General features: G+C 37.2%; 1 protein-coding gene across 3 annotated transcripts in view; it reads left to right on the top strand.

Moving 5' to 3' along the window:
- Positions 1-22699, top strand: part of ZFYVE9 (zinc finger FYVE-type containing 9) — a 150558-nt gene that overhangs the window by 23166 nt on the left and 104693 nt on the right. For all 3 annotated transcript variants that reach the window (XM_039238548.1, XM_039238544.1, XM_039238535.1), the window contains exon 3: positions 463-2564. In XM_039238548.1, the coding sequence (XP_039094479.1) occupies positions 463-2564 (2102 nt within the window). The remainder of the gene's footprint in view (positions 1-462; positions 2565-22699) is intronic.

Genomic DNA, 22699 nt, shown 5'->3' with positions numbered 1-22699 from the left:
CATATGTTACTAACTCTCCAGTCTCTGCTAGCCTACATTTGGTCAACTCAGGATTTAACACTGAGAGAATTTAAGACCATTCTCCACATATTCTGATGTTTTATGGTCTTTACAGTTTGCCCTTTCTAGCTTCTTCTCACTGTTTCCTGACACTAATTCTTTTTCAACTCAGACTGATTTATTTATTGCTCTCTCAGATTGTTGTGTTTGGGGCTATACCTGTTCTCCCTTATGAATGACTTCTTTTCCAAACTGACATGTAATACAGGAATAGTCTTAAGAATATTTTTTGTTTTGTTTTAGAAACTTTTATTTTTGTTTTTAGAAACTCCATGTTCTATGAATATTCTATTTTTAGATATCCTAGGAATATTAGTTTCAGAGTATTTGCAGGTGTAGTTAATTAACTGAGTCCTAGCTTTTCCAGTGTCACCAGCAAACTTATTGTAATTATTTTTTCAGATGAAACAGTTTCTCCTATTTTATTGGATACCAAGTGGAATAAGATTCTAGATCCCTCTTCTCACCGACTGTCATTTAACCCTGCATTGGCCACTGTGAATGAACCTGCAGTTTCTAATGAGTCACAGCCACAACTGAAAGTCTTCTCTCTGGCTCATTCAGCTTCTCTGACCACAGAGGAAGAGGACCATTGTGCTAATGGACAGGACTATACTCTGAATCCAGAGATTAACACAATGTGGATTGATGAAAATGCCGTTGCAGAAGATCAGTTAATTAAGAGGAACTGTAATCGAGATGATCAATGCAGTACTGTCGAAGTGGGAGAAAAGAAATGTGGAAATCTTGCTTGTCTGCCAGATGAGAAGAATGTTCTTGTTGTAGCCGTCATGCATAACTGTGATAAAAGGACATTACAAAGCGATTTGCAGGATTGTAATAATTATAATAGTCAGTCTCTCATGGATGCCTTTAGCTGTTCACTGGATAATGAAAACAGACAAACTGATCAATTTAGTTTTAGTATAAATGGGTCCACTGAAAAAGATATGAACTCAGAGAAGCAAATGGATCTGTTGAATAGACCAAGTGCAGTGGGGGATTCTGTTAAACATACGTGTCCTACTTCATCTGATAATCTAGCCAGTGTCTGTTCCCCTTCACAATCAAACGATGATGAAAATACAGGTAGAGATCCCTCCATGTCTGTGATTACAAGTTTAACAATTGATTCAGTAATCTCATCCCAGGGAACAGATGAAGATCCTGCTGCTAAAAAGCAAGAGAACTGTACACCAGATGAGGTTCTCACTGGCAAAACCAGCTCTGCTAGGATGGATCTAGGGAGTCCAAACTCCTTTTCCCATCTGAGTGAGGGGATTTTGATGACAAAAGAGCCAGCAGAGGAGAGAACAACCGAAGAATCGGTCCGATCTGGTTTACCTTTGCTTCTCAAAACAGACATGCCTAATGGATCTGGAAGGGATGATAATTGTGAACAGTTTTCAGATTGCCTTGTGCCCAGTGAAGTTAGAGCTGATGAAAGGGAAGGTTGTGAACGTGAAGAAATTCTTGGCACTGCAGAACTTCTTAATATGACAGAGCATTTCTCTGATTCTCAGGAGATGACTAATTGGAAACTGACTAAACTAAATGATATGAATGACAACCAAATAAATAAAGAAAATGAGAAGTTTCTACAGTTGAGTCAGCCTGAGGACATTTACAGTGATAGTGGAGGAGACTGTGATAGAATGGCAGAAGCAGGTCTAGATTTAAAAGGAACTTGTGTGAATGAAAGTGAAGGATGTGATTTCTCCACTGTGGATACACCAGCAGCAAATTCTGTATCTAATTGTGATTCCTATGGAATGCAGAGCCCAGTTGTTTGTTTTGTTCCAAAGACTTTACCCTCCAAAGAAGATTCAGTAACAGAAGAAAAGGAAATAGAAGAGAGCAAATCAGAATGCTACTCAAATATTTATGAACAGAGAGGAAATGAAGCCACAGAAGGGAGTAGTCTACTTTTAAACAGTACTGGTGACCTAATGAAGAAAAATTATTTACACAGTTTCTGTAGCCAAGTTCCATCAGTGCTTGGGCAGTCTTCTCCTAAGATAGTAGCAAACCTGCAATCTATCAGTGTTCCTTTTGGTGGTGCAAGACCCAAGCAACCTTCTAATCTTAAACTTCAAATTCCAAAGCCATTGTCTGACCATTTACAAAATGACCTTCCTACAAATAGTGGAAATAATATTAAAAACAAAAATGATGTTCTTGGGAAAGCAAAATTAGGGGAAAACTCAGCAACCAATGTATGCAATTCGTCTTTGGGAAACCTCTCTGTTGCTGATACAAATGGGGAACATTTAGAAAGCTACGAGTCTGGGATATCCAGTAGACCGTGCCTTGCATTAGCTCCAGAAAGTCCAGATAATGATCTCAGAGCTGGTCAGTTTGGAATTTCTGCCAGGAAGCCATTTACTACTCTGGGTGAGGTGGCTCCAGTGTGGGTACCAGATTCTCAGGCTCCAAATTGCATGAAATGTGAAGCCAGGTTCACATTCACCAAAAGGAGGCATCATTGCAGAGCATGTGGGAAGGTAAGTTGTGTGTGTATCAGGTCACAAATATGGCATGCCTATTTTATTTAGCTCAATTAGAAATTAATAAAGGCAATATAAGGTGAACATACTTCTGGTTGAGATGACATTATAATAGCTTGGAACACCCAGTTCTAGTAAATTTCTAAATAAAAAATGACCTTGTTGAATCTTAGTGTTTATATAATTTTTCTTTGGTTGCCAAGATTTAAGCTGAATCACTTTCCATGAACAGATGAGAATTGAGGAAGTGTTAACTTTGTGGTTTCTATATTGATAGATACTTGGGTTAATGGAATAGTTTGAAATAAGGAACTTATTTTTTTTGATTTAAGAAATACTTGTACTTGACTTCATATTTTTTAATTCTTGAAAAATTGAATATTACACTTAAAATCCATCTAGTTTTTGTTATAGGAGTTTGGCCACTCTACTAGACACTCTGGAACTTTTTATACACACATACACATATTTTTGTCTTTTTCCCCATTTAACTTTGATAAAAATAGAATTGAGGGCTATAAATCCTATGACAGGGTTGTAAGAGTACTTGATATTCCTTAAGTCTCCCTAAGTTTTGCTTGCTATAACATGTCAACTTAACTGGTTTGTCTTTTTAACAAGAGCTGTAAACAAGGAGGAAGGGGGTTTTATATTTTTAAAAAGATTGCAAAGTTTGGTGTCAGGTATGGATTCCAATTTTAGCTTTGTTATTTTTGACTCTATAGCTTTATTAAGCTTTAGGTTTTATAAAAAATGAAAGATTAGTAATTTTCATTTGGCTGTTGTGAAGATTAAATGAGATACAGATGTAATAGTAAGCACTCAGTAAGTAATCTCTGCTCCTTCTTGCCTGATTTACTGGTCTGTTTGTGCTAATTAGGATTGCTTTCACCTTCAAGGAACAGATTTTTCTGGCTCTTTGTGATTTAGACAAAAACAGCATTTCAAATAACAGGAAGCCTGAAGATAGAGGCTCACTTATGTCTGGTTGTAGAGTGAGGATCTCTGAAGTTTTCTTGGTTTTCACTCATTGTCTCAAGAGAGTGGCACAGCTGTAAGTGTCAAGTTCAATCTGGCAACTTCTCAAATACAGGGAAATTGGTTGGGGGCTGTCTCATCACGGAGGAAAGAATTCCTGGCAACTTCTTTCAGTTTATTGGTCATTTCATAACCATAGGTGCAATTTTATACCAATTATTGACCAGGGGTGACAAGATTGACTGGCTAAGGTGAATCATGATTCATCCCTTGGGGCTGAGCCCAGTTTTGCCTGAACAGAAGGGGATTCCATTCATATGGGAAAGGAGGAAAATGTTTCCTGGGTGGGCAGTCAGAAAGGGCTACTACTATCAGGGTACAAAAGAACAAAATGATGGGGAGCAGAAAGAAGTTAAAGCTGTTATTAGGCTACTGGTCTCTGGTTATTAAAATTTAAAGAAAATAATTTGTCTCATTCTTAAATATCTTGTAGTCTGAAATAAACTCAGTAGCCTGAACAGTCAGTTTTCTATTAAGAAATTAGAGTTGTCTTTTTTATGTAGTTCTATGTGTTACCTACTCTGTAGAATAATTTCTACAAATTTTGCTTTCTTGAGCAAATAATAATGCTCCAGACCAGCATATCCAGATGTAATGAATAAATAGGTAATAGGTGGATTTAGAAAGGAAATGTTGGCTAAATAGCTCATAAATTGAAAAATTAAATGGAAGTTTTGCTGAATGGAATTTATAAATTTAAGGATTCATGTGGATTATGGATTCATATTCTATTTTTTTCCTTTTTATCGCCAGTTACATCAGAGATGTTCTAGGGATTGATGAGATAATGTCTATAAGAATCCTTGAACTTCTCAGAAGAAAAGAGCCTATAAACATTTGTATACTTTTTCTAGCTATTAATGAGATTATACTGGGGGATGAGGGTAGCTAGAAAAATACCCCAAGCAATGTGATTTTGTAAAATAATGTTTACTGCTGAAAAAAGAAATTTAGTTTGCAAACCCGGTAATTTCTCTACTTAGTACCTGTGGATTAATACTTTTCGCTCTTAACAAGCATATGGTAATCATCTAATATATGAAAAGTTCTGGACTAGGTATTGGTCATTCAGAGATGCAAAAATTGCAATTTATGACCTCATTGACCTCATGGGCACTGATTTCCATAAGTTGGGAGAGGACTATCTGGATTTCCTGGAGTTAAAAAAAAACAACAAAAAACCCATGAGAGACTCTTGAATGCCGAGAACAAACTGAGGGCTGATGGGGGTGGGCGGGAAGGGGGGTGATGGGCATGGAGGAGGGCACTTGGGGGGATGAGCACTGGGTGTTATATGGAAACCAACTTGACAATAAATTATTTTTTTTTTAAAATGGTAAAAAAATTGTGAAACATGGATTTGAGTTGACAAACAGACCATCTTACAACAAATTATAATACATTGTGTTAAGAGCCCATCATATGTGCCTTATATTCATTCTCATTAATCCTTATTATACCCTTATAGAATGGGTTGTTAGTTTTTCCCTATTTGATTAAGAATCAGAGGTTCTTAATCTCTGATTAAGATAATGGTCAAGGAATATAACTAGGATCTCATAGCTTGAAAGTACAAGAGCCAGATTTACTGGCTCCCTTTCTTCAGTCATACTGCTTCCAGCTTGTCTCCTCATTTATACTAGCAGTATGAAGAAAATTAAGGGATAAGAGCTTAATTTTTCTAAGAATGGCAGAAGGAGTCAGAAAAATCATGTTACAAAATGACTATTTGGAAAGGATGATATAAGAAAGTGGATGTAATTTACGGGCAAAGTTCTAAAGTGTGTGAGAAAAACGAGATCACATCAGAGTACAGGTGGAAAAGTACAGGTGGGAAAAGGGAAATAAATTCACTTCACAAAAGAATGGGACAAGATAAAAATACGCATGATAGAAGGAGTTAATAGAGGATTGTGGAAAATTATTTAGCATAGATTAAAGCTTATCAATTCTTGATAAGCAGTAGAGTTGTCATAGCATCTTGGTAAAATGTAATTAGGTAAAATATAAAATAATTAAGCTAGAATTTATGAAAGTGTCAAAATGTTGCAGTTTATTTCTGTATTGCTGTAATGATGATCAGGATATCTGGATTCCATTCTTCACTGTTAGTTGGAAAAGTATGTCAGACTAAAATGCTCAGCAAATGTGAATTTTATGATTTCACACATTATTAAGATAATTGCTCCATATAGCAGCATAATCCCTACTTCTCCTGTATGATAGGTGATAAATTATAGAGTAGAAAGAGTACAGAGAATTCTTTCTCCAAAAGGTGCCCTTTAAGTTCAGATGATCACCATTATTATATACCCATATTCGTTTCCTATGGAAATCACTGACTCCAGCAAATAGTGGTTATTCATCCTCTGTCAAGCTCCATTTGCCATCAATGTTTTGACCCCTTTTTATTTGATTATTTGACTTCAAAGGCCTAAGGAAGCATTGAGTTTAAGAGTAAAGGAAAGAGGAGTTTTTAAAGTGAAGAATTTCTAAAAAGAAAAAAAGCTGTTAATCTTCTGTTTGGTCATTTTCAAGGCTTTGTCACACTTTATCATGTACCATCACTGATGTGTCCAATTATTATTTACTTGGTGCCAGCTGTTAATGACTGCTCTATTTACTATTTAACAGAAGCAGACATAAAAATATTCTTTAAAAGTAAAACTTGTTGGGACACCTGGGTGGCTCAGTCAAGCGTCCAGCTTCAGCTCAGGTCATGATCTCATGGTTGGTGGGTTCGAGCCCTGCATCGGTCTCTGTGCCGACAGTTCGGAGCCTGGAGCCTGCTTCAGATTCTGTGTCTCCCTTTCTCTATGCCCCTCCCCTCCTCTGCCTGCTTGCTCGCTCTCTCTGTCTCTATCTCTCTCTCTCAAAAATAAAATAACATAAAAGTAAGACTTGTTGAACTGGTAATTAATAACCTGAATATTTTGTATTCAGTTGAGACGGTGTGAAAGATGAAATTAGAATAATATTAAAAAATTCTTTTGATGTTTATTCATTTGAGAGAGAGAGAGACACAGAGGATGACCAGGGGAGAGGCAGAGAGTAAGGGAGACACAGAATCTGAAGCAGGCTCCCAGCTCTGAGCTGTCAGCATAGAACCCAAGTCGAGGCTTGAACTGATGAGCCCTGGGATCATGACCTGAGCTGAAGTTGGATGCTTACCCGACTGAGCCACCCAGGCACCTCTAGAATAACGTTTTGAATACTTCTACTTTATGCTAGGCTTATCTAGTTTAATATTACAGTTCTCTGAGATATAGTTACAGGTGAGAAAAATGCACCTCAGAAAGGTTAAGTAACTTGCCTAAATCCTCAAAGTTTAACAGTGAGAGTGCATTGATTTTAAGACAAATCTGTCAGACTCCAAAGCCTTATGCTCTTTTTACTACACTGGACATAGCAACAAAATTTATCTGTACTTGAATTGCTTACTAGAAATATAAGTCGTTGCCTGTGGGTGAACTTAGTTTGGGGCAGTGGTAAAGGACTGGGAATTTGAGTATTTGAATTTATAAGGAAGACAAAAATTCTGAGTGATTGGTGCTATCAGATGATGGTGGAGTTAGTAGGATTTAAGGATTTTACCTATTAGGTCTTGACTTACAAAATAGAGAAAGAACAATATGGGCACCAAGTCATTGGACAAGGAGAGGAATGGCAGTATTATAGACCACTCAGATTTATTCACAGTTACTTTTTTCATTGTAATTGACTTTAAAAGTATAACTCAAGTAGATGATTTTTTTACTGCATTAGTGATTTGAATAGATGGAACAGAGAAAAGAGCTGTAAGAGAGGTACTGTGCAAAGAATACTGGAATGGGTTTGAAAGAGCTGTAGGCTTCTGTTTCCTCTTCTGTAAAAGGAGGCAATTGCATAGACTTTGTTTCCCTGCAGCTCTGAAAGAGCTTACATGAAGTTTTGTGGTTAAAAAAAAATAGAAACCTAAATGGAAAGATTGTGCTAGCATTGATTTATCTCTGTAAGGTTATTACTAAATGTACTGATTAGCTAAGGTCAGTTTGTGGGAATAGTCCACCATTAAACATTTTGAAGTGTACTGTACTGAAAGTGTGTTTTCTGGAAGTCATCTCAGTTAGACTAGAATGCTGTATTTGTCAAGTGTCAGTTAAGTGTGCTACAGTGAGCATTTTATTTTGCAATTACTGTTTCCTTTTTGATTCATTTCCCATACTAATTTCTTCAAGATCCCTTTAGGGATATATGGTCCTTATCACTTACAGTTTAAAAAAAAAATAGCTTGATGACATGCCTAATGACAAAGTGACACATTGAAAAATGATCTAGATTAATTTTTAATGTAGTTCTAAAAAGCTTCCCCATTTCAGACACTTGGGATTAGGGATTATAGATATTTTAACATATATTGAGCATTTACAAATGTAATTATAAGATATTTTATATAATTTTATATTTGTATGCTATATAAATATTTTGTGAGTTTATATAATTTATATAATACATATATTTATATATATAATGGCAAATACAGTCAATATCTAACTTTGCTTTTAATTTGAATATGTAATTTGCACTAATGTCAGGAGTAATTTTTTTTTCAAGTTTGTTTATTTTGAGAGAGAGAGCATGAGAGCAGGGGAGGGGCAGAGAGAGAGAGAGAGAGAGAGAGAGAATCCCAAGCAGACTCCACAGTGCCAGCGCAGAGCCCAACATGGGGTCGAACCCATAAACTGGAGATCATGACCTGAGCTGAAATCAAGAGTCAGATGCTGACTGAGCCACCCAGGTGCCCCATGGAGTAATTTTATCTATAAAGATATGTAACAGAACTATATATATTTTGATATTTATGTCATTATACCATATATTTAGTTTAAGTGAAAATATACTTTAAAGAATTAAAATAATCATATCTAAAATAACTATTCAAATTTAATACTGAGAATCAAACTCATTTTAAAAAATATTTTTTAGAAGTTAATAATTATGGTCACCCAAAACATTAGGGGAGAGTTACAAAGTTTTGATGCTGTCTGGGATAAAATAATATTATTCCAGAGCATGAAAAAATTTGATGTTGCTTGTTTTTTAATCATAAGAAAAAAATATTACTCTAAATTGGGGCGCCTGGGTGGCTCATTTGGTTAAGCGTCTGACTTCGGCTCAGATCATGATCTCACAGTTCGTGGGTTCGAGCCCCGTGTCAGGCTCTGTGCTGGCAGCTAACTCAGAGCCTGGAGCCTGCTTAGATTCTGTGTCTCCCTCTCTCTCTCTGACCCTACCCTGCTCATGCTTTCTCTCAGAAATAAATAAAACATTAAAAATTTAAAAAAAAAGAAAAAATATTACTCTAAATAGAGATTACAGAAATGTTAAATATTTTTAAATGAATGTCATACTGTAAAAGGCAGCCAAGTAAGAGAATCTTTCCCTTGTCGCCTTGTTACATGCCAGTGTTAAAGTATATGTTAATCAGTTAAAGCATGTAAGACCTTTATAACAGTGTGTCTCTGTGTAATGCCATGAGATTAACTCACAGAAAAAAATCTGTCTTTAGTTAAGACCTTTTTAATTGCATAACTAATGCTCGTTGCATGCAAGTTATGACAGACTTGCCTGATACCAGATTGATTATGTCCTATGTAATGTTTTAGCAGGATTCCAATGGCATTTGTCAATATTGACTTCATCCAGGTATTACAAAAATTTTCATTCTGAGAGCTCTAGGATGTGCAGTGTGCTTCTCATCTCTACAAGGGCAGAAATACTGTTGTTTTGTTTTGTTTTTTTCATATTAGATTTACTTTACCTATCTTGGAGCCCAGGCATCAGTAATCCTACTCCTCAGTTCATGGCATGCTTTTAAAAAGATTTAATCCCAACGTAGTTAAAATTACAGAGTATTTTAATATTCTTTAATATTTCTTTAAAATAAAATAATATTGGGGAGGCTTGGTGGCTCAGTAAGTTGAGCACCTGACTTTTGATTTTGACTCAGGTCATGGTCTCATGGTTTGTGAGATCCCCATGTTGGATTCAGCGCTAATGGTACAGAGCCTGATTGGGATTCTCTCTCTCCCTTTTTCTTTACCCCTCCCTCCTGTCTCTCTTCCTCTCTCTCTCTCAGAATGAATAAATAAACTTAATAAAAGTAATTTTTTTAAAAACACCCTCTCTTTTTTGTGTTTTATTTATTTCTGAGAGAGGGAGAGAGAGAGACAGCATGAGCAGAGGAGTGTCAGAGAGAGAGAGGGAGATACAGAATCTGAAACAGGTTCCAGGCTCTGAGCTGTCAGCAGAGAGCCCGTCGCGGGGCTTGAACCCACTAACCATGAGATCATGACCTGAGCTGAAGCTGGATGCTTAACCAACTGAGCCACCCAGGCGCCCCCGAAAAAGTAATATTTATGATGGCAATCTCCTGTCTACTTCTACATGTCCCTGTTCCTAGTTTAGCTTACTAGACATATCCACTTAAAAAAACAAATGGACTGGGGTGCCTGGGTGGCTCAGTTGATTGAGTGTCTGGCTCTTGATTTTGGCTCAGGTCATGATCTCATGATTTGTGAGATTGAGCCCTGCATTGGGCTCTGTGCTGGCAATTCAGAGCCTGTTGGGATTCTCTCTTTCCTCTCTCCCTTCCCCTCCCCGGCTCTCATGTTCTCTCTCTCTCAAAGTAAATAAACTTAAAAAAGTAAATAAAAACCAACAACAAAAAACCAAATAGACTATTTTTTAGAGCAGAAAAATTGAACATAAAGTACAGAGTTGCCACATACCTCTAGTTGACCCCGTTATTAGCATCATGCCACTAGTGTGGTATATTTGTTAGAATTGATGAACCAATATCAATACATTGTTATTAACTGAAGTCCTATAAAAGAAATAAATACTGTGGTTTACTTTAGATTTCACTCCTTCTGTTGTACAGGTCTGTATATAAAGGCATTTATATAAATGCATAAATGCAAAAATGTGTCCTATTATAGTATCCTATAGAATAATTATACTATCCTAAAAATCCTTTGTGCCCCACTTGTGCATGCCTTCCTTCCCCCAGAACTGTCAGCAATCACTGATCTGTTTTATTTTTTAATTTTATTTTTTAATGTTTATTTTTGAGAGAGAGAAAGAGACCGGGAAGGGGCGGAGAGAGAGGGAGACACAGAATCTGAAGCAGGCTCTAGGCTCTAAGCTATCAGTATAGAGCCTGACGTGGGGCTCGAATCCACAAATTGCAAGATCATGACTGAAGCCAAAATCGGAATCTTAACCGACGGAGCCACCCAGGTGCCCCTTGCTGATATTTTTACTTTTCCTGTAGTTTTGCCTTTTCCAGAATGTCTTATAATTGGGATCATACAGTTATGTAACCTTTTCAGACTGACTTCTTTCACTTAGTAATATGCATTTTCATTTCCTCCATGTCTTTTTTTTAAAAAACCAAGGTAAAATTGACATACAACACTGTATTAGTTTCAAGTATATAAGATAATGATTCAGTATTTGCATATATTGGGAAATGATCAACACAGTAAGTGTAGTTAATATGTTACCATACATAGTTACAATTTTTTTGATGAGAACTTTTTTTTTAGGTTTATTTATTTTGAGAGAGAGAGTAAAACTGTATGTGTGAGCAGGGGGGAGGCAGAGAGAGAGAGAGAGAGAGAGAGAGAGAAAGAAAATCCTAAGCAGGCTCCACATTGTCAGCATGGAGCCAGATGCTGGGCTCAAACCCATGAACCATGGGATCATGACCTGAACCAAAATCGAGAGCCAGACACTTATTCGACTGAGCCACCCAGGTACCCCTAAATGTTTTTTAAAATATAATTTATTGTCAAGATGGCTAATATACAGTATATACAATGTGCTTTGGTTTTGAGGGTAGATTCTTGTGATTCATCACTTACATACAACACCCAATGCTCATCCCAGCAAGTGCCCTCCTCAATGCCCGTCACCCATTTTCCCTTCGCTTGCACCCCTATCAACCCTCAGTTTGTTCTCTGTATTTAAGAGTCTCTTATGGTCTGCCTCCCTCCCTCTCTGTAACTATTTTCCCCCTTCCCTTCTCCCATGGTCTTCTGTTAAGTTTCTCAAGTTCTTCATATAAGTGATAAATAAAGATATCTGTCTTTCTCTGACTGACTTATTTTGCTTCACATAATATCCTCCAGTTCCATCCACATTGTTGCAAATGGCAAGATTTCATTTTTTTTTCATCGCTGAGTAGTATTCCATTGTGTGTGTGTCCACACACATATACACACATGTATATATATACACACATATATGTATACATGTATGCATACACGTGTATATATGTATATACATATATGTATATGTACATATATATGTATACCATATCTTCTTTATCCATTCATAAGTTGACATTTGGAGAGAGTATGAACCAGAGAGAAGGAAGAGAGAGAGAGACAGAGAGAGAGAGAAAATCTTAGGTAGGCTCCATGCTCAGTGCAGATCCTGACAATCCTGTTGATCCCAAGTCTTGGGGGTCATGATCTGGGCTAAAATCAAGAGTTAGACACTCAACTGAGCCACTGAGGCACCCCAGAAGTATTTATTTATTTATTTATTTATTTTTAGAAAAAAATTTTAATGTTTATTTTTGAGAGAGAGAAAGAGTGCAAACGGGGATGGGCAGAGAGAGAGAGAGGGAAACACAGAATCTGAAGCAGGCTCCAGGCTCTGAGCTGTCAGTACAGAGCCCAGTGCAGTGCTTGAACTCATGAACCACGAGATCATGACCTGAGCCAAAGTTGGACGCTTAACCGCCTAAGCCAGCTCGGCACCACACCCCAGAAATATTTTAAATTAGTCGCAGCTTTCTCTATTTAAGGACAGATTCAAACCAAAACAAGCTTATTTTCCTGATTACATATTTACTTTTCTATTGATGGAAACCAATACATAGGACAATAAGAAATGGATGCTTTAAAAATAGAATATTCCTTGGTAATTCAGTTTTCCTCATACTCTGTCTAAAAACTTGTCTTATTATTGACATTATGATTTGAACCATTCCAGCATGGTAAAACAGGAGAAACATTTATATTAAATTTGGTTTCTCATGAAGTTAGGAAGATATTTTCTATTCACATTCTTCAAAAGATTGTGTTGGCTAAATGTCCACCACCCATGTCATAGTAGTATTTGTCACACAGCTTTGTCTTTGTCATTCTCATTGGACTATAAGGATCTTGTGATTGATTCTGATTTATCTTTTATTCCCAGTCTAGGCCCCAGAATACCTGTCACTTACAAATTGCTCAGTATATGTTTATTAATGAGTGAGTGAGTGAATGCCAGATCATTAATTTACTTAAATATTGAGTGTTTGTTATTTGTCTGTCACTGTGCTGGGTGCTGAGTTTACACTGATGACATTGTGATCCCTACCCTTACGTAAAAATTAGTGGGAATAATGAAAAGCAAGGAAACGTATAATTATGAATTGTGATAAGGACTATGAAGGAAATTAACAAGGAAGGATAATGTAAAAGATGGGAGGGGGAGATCTGGGAAGTCCTCTGAAAAATGACAGTGTATTTAGTTTTAAAAAAAAATTTTAATGTTTTATTTCTTTCCGAGAGAGAGACAGCATGAGCAAGGGAGGGTCAGAGAGAGGGAGACATAGAATCCGAAGCAGACTCCAGGCTCTGAGCTAGCTGTCAGCACAGAGCCTGACATGGGGCTCAAACCCACGAACCATGAGATCATGACCTGAGCCGAAGTCTGATGCCTAACCGGCTGAGCCACCCAGGTGCCCCTATTTTTATTCTTTATGTTGATTCATTTTTGAGAGAGACAGGTAGACAGAGGGCGAGCAGGGGGCAGGGAGATAGGGAGACACAGAATCCTACGCAGGCTCCAAGCTGTGAGCTCTCAGCACAGAACCTGATGCGGGCTCACACTTGTGAACTGTGAGACCATGACTTAAGTGAAGTCAGGCACTTAAGCAACTGAGCCACCCAGGAGCCCCGAGAAATGACAGTTTAGATGACACATGAAAGTTGAGGAGTTAGCCATTCAAAGTATCGAGAGAAGAATGCGTCAAGAAGAGAGAACAGCATGGGCCAAGGTAGGAAGGCACCTATACAAGAAATTGAAAGGAATCCAGTATGGTTAAAATATAGTAAGGGAAGAGTCACATAAAAAGAGCATGAAGAGGAAGTCACGGAATAGATCATGTAGTGTTCTACAGATCATGTGGAGAATATAGTGGGAAGCTGTGGGAATGGATAAGCTTACCTAGGGTAGAGTTTATAGAGGGAAGAGACGGGGCCCAGGGCTGAGCTAGTGAGGTCAAGCAGAGGAGGAAGACCTAATATGAGGGACAGAGAATGCATGGCCAGAGAGTTAGGCAGAAAACCAAGAAAATGTGGTGTTTTGAAACTCAAAAGAAGAATGTAGTTTGGCAGAGGAGGGAGTTATCATCTATATAAAGTGCTGTGGGAGGTCAATAGGATATGAACAGGAAAGGGACCAGTGGATTTGTCTGCATTAGACTCTGATAAAAGCAGAGTTGGTAGAGCTGTGAATATAGAAGCCAGAATGAGTTGAAAATTGGGAATGGGTGAATATGGAATAAGAAGAAAGAAGGTAGAAATGGTTTTTTCAAGCAGTTTTGCCATGAGGGAGAAGAGAAAAAAAAATTTTGGAACACTTACTATTCATCTAGTGGTTATAGATGAATTTTTTAAAAGATAGGAGATATGTACTATTGTATTTATATAATGTAATGAATGAATGATTCTATAGACAAGTTGTTTTAGAAAAAAAGGGGGGTTGATCAAAGGAAGAGAAAAAACCTTGAGAAGGCCAAAAGGATAAGATCTATATGACATATTTGGGATTTGGTCTTCAGTAGGGGAGAGGAAGAGAAGATGGGGACAGATGAAGATAGGTTTATGGATTTATTGGTAAGAGCATGAAAAAAATATACATCTGCTTTGCTCATACTTCATATAGAAAATATAAACACTGGGGTGCCTGGATGGCTCAGTAGGTTAAACATCTGACTCTTGGTTTCAGATCAAGTCATAATCTTGTGGTTCATGGTTTCAAGCCCCAAATCAGGCTCTGTGCTGGCAGTGCAGAGCTTGCTTGGGATTCTCTCTCTCTCCCTCTCTCTCTCTGTCCCTCCCCTGCTCAGGCTGTCTCTATCTCAAAAATAAATAAATAAACTTAAAAAACAAGAAAATATAGGGGCGCCTGGGTGGCTTAGTCGGTTGAGCGTCCGACTTTCGCTTAGGTCATGATCTCGCGGTTCGTGGGTTCGAGCCCCGCGTCAGGCTCTGTGCTGACTGCCAGCTCAGAGCCTGGAGCCTGTTTCAGTCTGTGACTTCCTCTCTCTCTGGCCCTCCCCTGCTCACGCTCTCTCTCTCTTTCTCCTAGAAATAAATAAAAATATTAAAAAAAAAAAAAACAAGAAAATATAAACAATGAGAGAGATGAAATAGGGATAGATGATGAGGATTTGAGAGGAGAGAGATAGTTACCTTGGAGTGGGAAAGTAAAACCTAGTTAGAGAATTGAAATTTTGACAGCCCTGTGAAACTGGGTATCACATTTTCAATCATTTTATACTAATACAGCCCTGACTTCATGGAATGAGGTCAGTTCTTGTCTTTGGAGACATTGTGAACTTGTTCTATTATCTTTGCAATACAAGCAATTATTGGAGAAGCAACAAAAGTTCTGTAGGGCGGATCTATGTTGCCATCTGTTTATCCATTTCCATTTTATTCATTCTTTCATTGAAGCATTCAGCAAGCATTTACATAATGCTTAGTGTACTATTTTTAACCAAAGAGATGAAAGAAAAAGTAGAATGGCTGAGCCACCCTATTTAAACATACCACTCATGTTTCTGTAGATGACAGAACTTAAATTTATGAAATAAGTGGCACTTACAAAGCTGCAAATGCTTTGTGGTAGAAGCAGATAGATGATGATGGTGGTGGTGGGAGTGGTGGTGAAGAGAATGAGATGGCTAATATTTATTTAGTGTTTACTGTGTGCCAAGCACTTTTCTAAATGCTGTTTACAGTATCTTATTTAATATATATAACATCCTAGGAACGCCTAGGTGGCTCGGTTAAGCGTCTGACTCTTGATTTTGGCTCAGGTCATGATCTTGTGGTTCATGGGTTCAAGCCCCGCATCTGGCTCTGCAATGACAGCACGAAGCCTGCTTGGGATTCTCTCTCTCTCTCCCTCTCTCTCTGCCCCTCCCCACCTCAAAATCAGTAAACTTAAGTATATCTATATATATATGTACACAAACTTAAAAAATATATATACACACACACACATACATACACACACCCTATGAAATAGCTAGTATTACAATCCACATTTTATAAGTGATGAAATAGCCCTACAAAAATTGAATAACTTGTTGAGAATCACACAGACAGTAAGTGGAGTTAGAATTCAGACTCGGGCTCTTTGACATACAGAGCCCATACTCCAAAGTAGTATGTGGTGGTTTAAGGGGGAAAAACAAGCAGAATAAAGGAGTGATAAAGTTGAGATCCTTAACTTAGTGAGGGCCAATTTAGCAGCATGTGGATTAATGACTGCAAATCTCCTAGGCAGCCAGCTAAGAGGAAACCAGAAGGTAGCTAAACATTTGTTCAGTACATACTCAGTCATTTGTTTATCATGTTCCTAGTCTGTATTTATAGCATGTTTTCAAAGCAAGTATATTCATTTCAAAAAGAAAGTTGAAAAATACCCAGTACTTATTTTTTTTTTAATATTTTTTATTTATTTCTAGGAGAGAGAGAGAGAGAGAGACAGCGTGAGCAGGGGAGGGTCAGCAAGAGAGGGAGTCACAGACTGAAACAGGCTCCAGGCTCTGAGCTGGCAGTCAGCACAGAGCCTGATGCGGGGCTCGAACCCACGAACCACGAGATCATGACCTAAGCGAAAGTCGGACGCTTAACCGACTAAGCCACCCAGGGGCCCCACCCAGTACTTATTTTATTAGATGGCAATTTGTTATTTTAAATAATGTTATATGTTAAATTACTCACAATTTACTTTTAAATAACCTGAGTTACAGTTTTGTTTAACATTTTAGAATTTTGGTAGTGAATACAGAATAGCCTTCATAAAACCCGGAGTAACAAGCACATTAAGGTAACCTCTTGGTTTGGGGATGCCTGGGTAGCTCAGTTGGTTGAACATCTGACTCTTGATTTCGGCTCCAGTCATGATCTCATGGTTCCTGGGATTGAGCCCTGAGTTGAGCTACGTGCTGACAGTGTGACGCCTTGTCGTTGCTTGGGATACTCTCTCTGCTCTTTCTGCCCCTCCCCACCTCTTGCGCTGCTGCTCTCTCTCCCTGAATATATTTTTTTAATCTTTTTTTTTTTTTTATAAAAAGACAATCTGTTGGTTTATAACTTCAGAGATCAGTTTTCTCAGGGTTTGTTTTGTCATCTGGTGTTAAAACATGACTACTGGTTGTCCTTGGGAAGCGGAGTAGTAGTAATTTCTCACATTGAGAAAGTTCGTTGAAATATGTGAAGAGCATTTTAAAGAGCAAAAGATCAATATTTCTCAACACCTAGATTTAGAATAGCCTCACAGCCATTTGCTAGCTTCTTCATGATCTCAGGCAAGGCACTTTGATCATCTGTAAAATAAAAGTGATAATATTTAAGTTGCACAATTATATATAATAAAGATCTGCTGGGAGCACTTGGGTGGCTCAGTCAATTAAGCATTTGGCTCTTGGTTTTGGTTCAAGTTATGATCTCACAGTTCATGGGATCGAGCCCTGCATCAGGTTCTGTGCTGACAGTGCAGAGCCTGCTTGGGATTCTCTCTCTCTCTCTCTCTCTCTCTCTCTCTCTCTCTGTCCCTCCCCTGCTTGTGTTCTCTCCTTCTCTCTCTCAAAATAATAAATAAACTTTAAAAAAATCTATTGAATGAATTAATCAGTTTTAAAAGTAATTAATAATGTTCCCTAGCACTGTATGTAGTAATCATTAAATTGTAACTTACCCTTTTAATTATGTCTTTTAAAAAATTTTTTTTGTTTTTAATGTTTTATTTATTTTTGAGAGAGAGGGAAAGCTTGAGCAGGGGAAGGTCAGAGAGAGAGGGAGACACAGAATCCGAAGGCAGGCTCCAGGCTCTGAGCTGTCAGCACAGAGCCCGACGTGGGGCTCGAACCCACGAACTGAGAGATCATGATTTGAACCGAAGTTGGACGCTTAACCGACTGAGCCACCCAGGTGCCCCTTTTAATTATGTCTTTGTGGAAAATGGGTTGTTTCTTCCTTCCTTCCTTTTTTTTTTTTTTTTTTTTTAAAGTAGACTCCATGCCCAGTGTGGAGCCCGGTACAAGGCTTGAACTCATGACCCGAAGATCAAGACCTGAGCTGAGAAGAAAAGTTAGTTGCTTAATCAATTGAATCACCCAGGCGCTCTGGCTGTAGTTTCTTTATAAAGTATTTTTTGTTGTTGACTTGTTGAGTTCTCTGTATATTCTGGGTATTAATCCTCTACCAGATATCTGATTTGCAAATATTTTCTTTTTAAGTTATCTTTTTACTCTGTTGATAGTGCCTTTGATGCAACAAAGTTTTAGATTTTGATGTTCAACCTGTTTTTTTGTTGTTGTTACCTATGCTTTTTATGTCATATCCAAAAAATCATTGCCAAACCGTATGTCATGATCTTTTCCCCTACACATTGTTCTGAGAGTTCTATAATTTTAGCACTTACAATTAGGTTTTTGATCCACTTTGAGCTAATTTTTGTGTATGGTGTAAGGGTCCAATTTCATTCTTTTGAATGTGGATATCTAGTTTGCTCAGCACCATTTGTTCAAAACACTGTGCTTTGCCCATTGAACTGTCTTGGTACCCAAGTCAAAATCATTTGACTATATATATGTGAGATTGTGTTTCTGGGCTCACTGTTTTATTCCATTGTTCTTGATGTCTTTGTTTATACTAGTATCACACTGTTTTGAGTACTGTGGCTTTGTAGTAAATTATGAAACCATGAAGTGAGAATCTTCCAACTTTGTTTTTCTTTGTCAAGATTATTTTGACTATTTGGGATCCCTTGAGATTCCATATGAATTTAAAGATGATTTTTCTATTTCTGTGAAGGTTGTTATGATAGAGATAACATTGAATCTGTAGATAACTTTAGGTAGTATGGACATCTTGGCAGTAATGCCTTCCAATTCATGGATTGTTTTTCTATGTATTTATATCTCCTTTAAATTTTTTTTCAGCCATCTTTTGTTATTTTCAGTGTATAAGGTTCTTACCTCCGTGGTTAATTTTAACTATAATATTTTTGATGCTGTTGTAAATGGAATCAATTTCTTAATTTCATTTTTACTTAAACATTTATTTATTTTTGAAAGATGAGACACAGAGCACAAGCGGGGGAGGGGCAGAGAGAGAGAGGGAGACACAGAATCCGAAGCAGGCTCCAGGCTCTGAACTGTCAGCACAGAGCCTGACCTGGGGCTTCAACTCACTGACCATGAGATTATGACCTGAGCTGAAGTCTGACACTTAACAGACTGAGCCACCCAGGCGCCCCCTTAATTTCATTTTTGACTTATTCATTATTAGTGTATGGAAATACAAATAATTTTTGTGGGTTGATTTTACACTTTGCAAGTTTGATGAAGGTATTAGTTTTTATAGTTTTGTGTGCGGAATCTTTAGTGTTTTGTACATATAGGATCGTGCCATCTGTGAACAGAGATAATTTTACTTCTTAATTTCCAATCAGAATGCCTGTGTGTTTACCTTGCCTAATTGTTGTGGCTAAACTCCAAATACTAAACTTGAATATAAGTGCCAAAATTGTACACCCTTGTCTTTTTTTAAATTTTTTGCATTTATTTATTTTTGAGAGACAAAGACAGAGCATGAGTGGGGGAGCGGCAGAGAGGAGACACAGAATCCGAAGCAGGCTTCAGGCTCTGAGCAAGAGTTCAGCACAGAGCCCTATGCGGGGCTTGAACCCACAAACTGTGAGATCATGACCTGAGCCAAAGTTGAACACTTAACCCACTGAGCCACCCAGGCGTCCCCACCCTTGTCTTATTCCTATCTTAGAGGGAAAGCTTTTCGTCTTTCACTGTTACACGTGGTATTAGCTATGAGGTTTTTATATGTGGCCTTTTATGTTGAGATAGTTTCCTTCTATTCTTTGTTGCATGTTTTTATCTCATAAAGTGTTACATTTTGTTAAATGCTTTTTCTGTATCAGTGATCATGTGGATTTTTTTCCTTTTCTATTAATTTGGTCTATTACATTGATTTTTCTATGTTGAACTATTCTTGCATCCTTGACTTTAATCCTTTTAATGTACTGCTAAATTTGGTTTGCTGGTATTTTACTGAATATTTTTTGCATCAGTGTTCATAAGGGATTTGGTCTATAGTTTTTTTGTATTGCCTTGTTTGCCTTTAGTATCAGGGTAATGCTGGCTTCATAAAATGAGTTTGGGAGTGTTCCTTCCTTTTCAGTATTTTGGAAAAGTTTGAGAAGGATTGGTGTTCTTTGAATGTTTGGTAAAATTTACCAGTTGAGACCATTTTATCTGGAGCTTTTCTTTGTTGAGAGATTTTTGATTACTGATTCAGTTTCCTTACTAGTTATAGATATATATGGATTTTCCATTTCTCCCTGATTCCGATATGGCAGGTTTTGTGTTTTTAGGAATTTGTCCATTCATTTAGGTTGGTCATAGTTTTTCTTTTTAATTAATCTCTACATCCAGTGTGATGCTTGAACTCATGACGCCAAGAACAAGAGTTGCATGTCCTACCAAAAGAGCCAGTCAGACAGCCTGGCCACATTTTTTTTTAAGCCAGAAGAGAATTATTTGGAAAATGTAGAGTAGGATATTCAGTGTTCAATCAGTGCTTCTTTTGACAGAACAAATCAGAAGTTAGTTATTGGTTACAGAATGTCAGCTGACAAACGTGTCTTGTTAAAACCATCACATTTTCAGTATATAAATAGGCAAAGGAGAGGCTTAAGTGGATGAGTAATCAGTAGAGAAATATTTAAATTTATTAGCTATTAAGAGGTAGAAATATTATACCTATATAGTCAAAAATAGAAAATGTTGATAGCACTCATTGTACGTGATGTTTAGTTGATTTCAGCAGTTTTAGACATTTAAATACCATATATATTAATTTTTAGAGCCAACAATTCCTTTTTGGGAAAATAATTCCTAAAGAACAAGAGCTATAAAATAAAAAGATGTTCATTTTAGTGTTACTTTATTTTTTGTGTGTATTTTTTAAATTTATTTTTTTATTTTTTAGAAACACCATGGGAGAGGGGCTGAGGGTGTGAGAGAGGGTGACAGAGAGGGAGAGGGTGACAGAGAGAGAGAGAGAGAGAGAGAGAGATTATCTTAAGCAGGCTCCATGCTCAGCATGGAGCCCAATGTGGGACTTGATCCCCTGAGCCTGGGATCATGACGTGAGCCAAAATTAAGTGTTGGATGATCAAATGACTAAGCCACTCAGGCACCCCTAGTGTTACTTTAAATAGCATGTACATTTGAAATAATTTCTGTCCAAAGTTGGATAATGATAAGTTAAATATGATATATAAATTTGATTCAGCCATTACAAATAATTATGACAATGGTGTGCCTGAGTGGCTCAGTCAGTTAAGTGTCTAACTCTTGATTTCATCTCAGCTCATGATACCACAGTTGTGGGTTTGCCCATGTCATGCCCTGTGCTGAGTGTGGAGCCTGCTTGGGACTCTTTCTCTATATCTCAAAAACAATACTAAAAATATAATATAATATGATCGTCAGATGCCTATGATGATTATGAATAAAATAAAATACAAACTCACAGTTTTGCTTTGTTTATAATTATTAAAGTTATTCTTGGGTGTAAAAACATGTATATATAAAGAGAACATATAAAATTGAAACAATAATTTTAAGTGGTGGAATTCTGGGTAATTGTTCTCTTTTAATTATTACAGGGGTTCTTAATGTTGATTCAATTAAAAATGACTCGGTCTATGAAATAGTCTTCCCAGAAAAAGTCAAATTCAAATCTGATCAATTTCTAGATCTAGTAATCAATTTATAGGAAATACAGAGTTAGAGAAATGCATTAAACATTACTCCTTAAGAAGACATTCAGTGAAATCCATATTGTGGGAAAGAACAAGACAAATGACTCAGTTTTTGAAGGAGAACCTATATAATAAAAGAGACTTGAGACATTCGCTCATAGTATAAAGACTTCTTTGATTTCTCCTTCAAGCATAATATTAAAAAGTGGAATAAAATTTTAAATTATACAAATATGATAGTGATACAGCATTGGATACCTATATTAGAGAAGAAAGATCTAAAGTCAATCATCTAAGCTTCCACCTTAGGAAATTAGAATACAATGAGAGATATTGATAATGGTAGAGGCTAGTAATGTGTGGAGGCAGGGTGTATGGGATGCCCTATAACTTCTGCTTAGTTTTGTTGTGAACCCAAAACTACTCTAAAAAATAGTGTATTAAAAAACAGGTCTAATAAAAATGTTAACATTATTCAGATATTTGATATTAAGAAATTACTAATTTTTTTAGATGTGATAATGGTACCATTATGTTAAAATAGTCTCTGTGTTTCAGAGATTTATACTGAAATATTTGAAGATGAAATGATATTTGTGTGATATCAGGGTTGTGAGTTCAAGCCCCAAGTTGAGCATGGAGCCTACATAAAGGCTAAAAAAAGAAAAAATAAGAAATGGTATTTGAGATTTATTTAAAAAAATTTTTTTAATGTCTTATTTATTTCTGAGAGAGAGAGAGAGAAAGAGACAGCATGAGCAGGGGAGGGTCAGAGAGAGAGGGAGACACAGAATCTGAAACAGGCTCCAGGCTCTGAGCTGGCTGTCAGCACAGAGTCCGACGCGGGGCTTGAACCCACGAACCACGAGATCATGACCTGAGCCGAAGTCGGCCGCCCAATCGACTGAGCCACCTAGGTGCCCTGAGATTTATTTTTAAATGATTAAATGAGGGAAAAGTAGTTGAGG

This window comes from Hyaena hyaena, unplaced genomic scaffold (genome assembly GCF_003009895.1).
Source record: "Hyaena hyaena isolate Hyena2069 unplaced genomic scaffold, ASM300989v1 scaffold_5, whole genome shotgun sequence".
In the NCBI taxonomy this organism is placed as follows: Eukaryota; Metazoa; Chordata; class Mammalia; order Carnivora; family Hyaenidae; genus Hyaena; species Hyaena hyaena.
The sequence above is the reverse complement of the archived record's forward strand: the minus strand, read 5'-3'. Positions and strand labels throughout refer to the sequence as shown.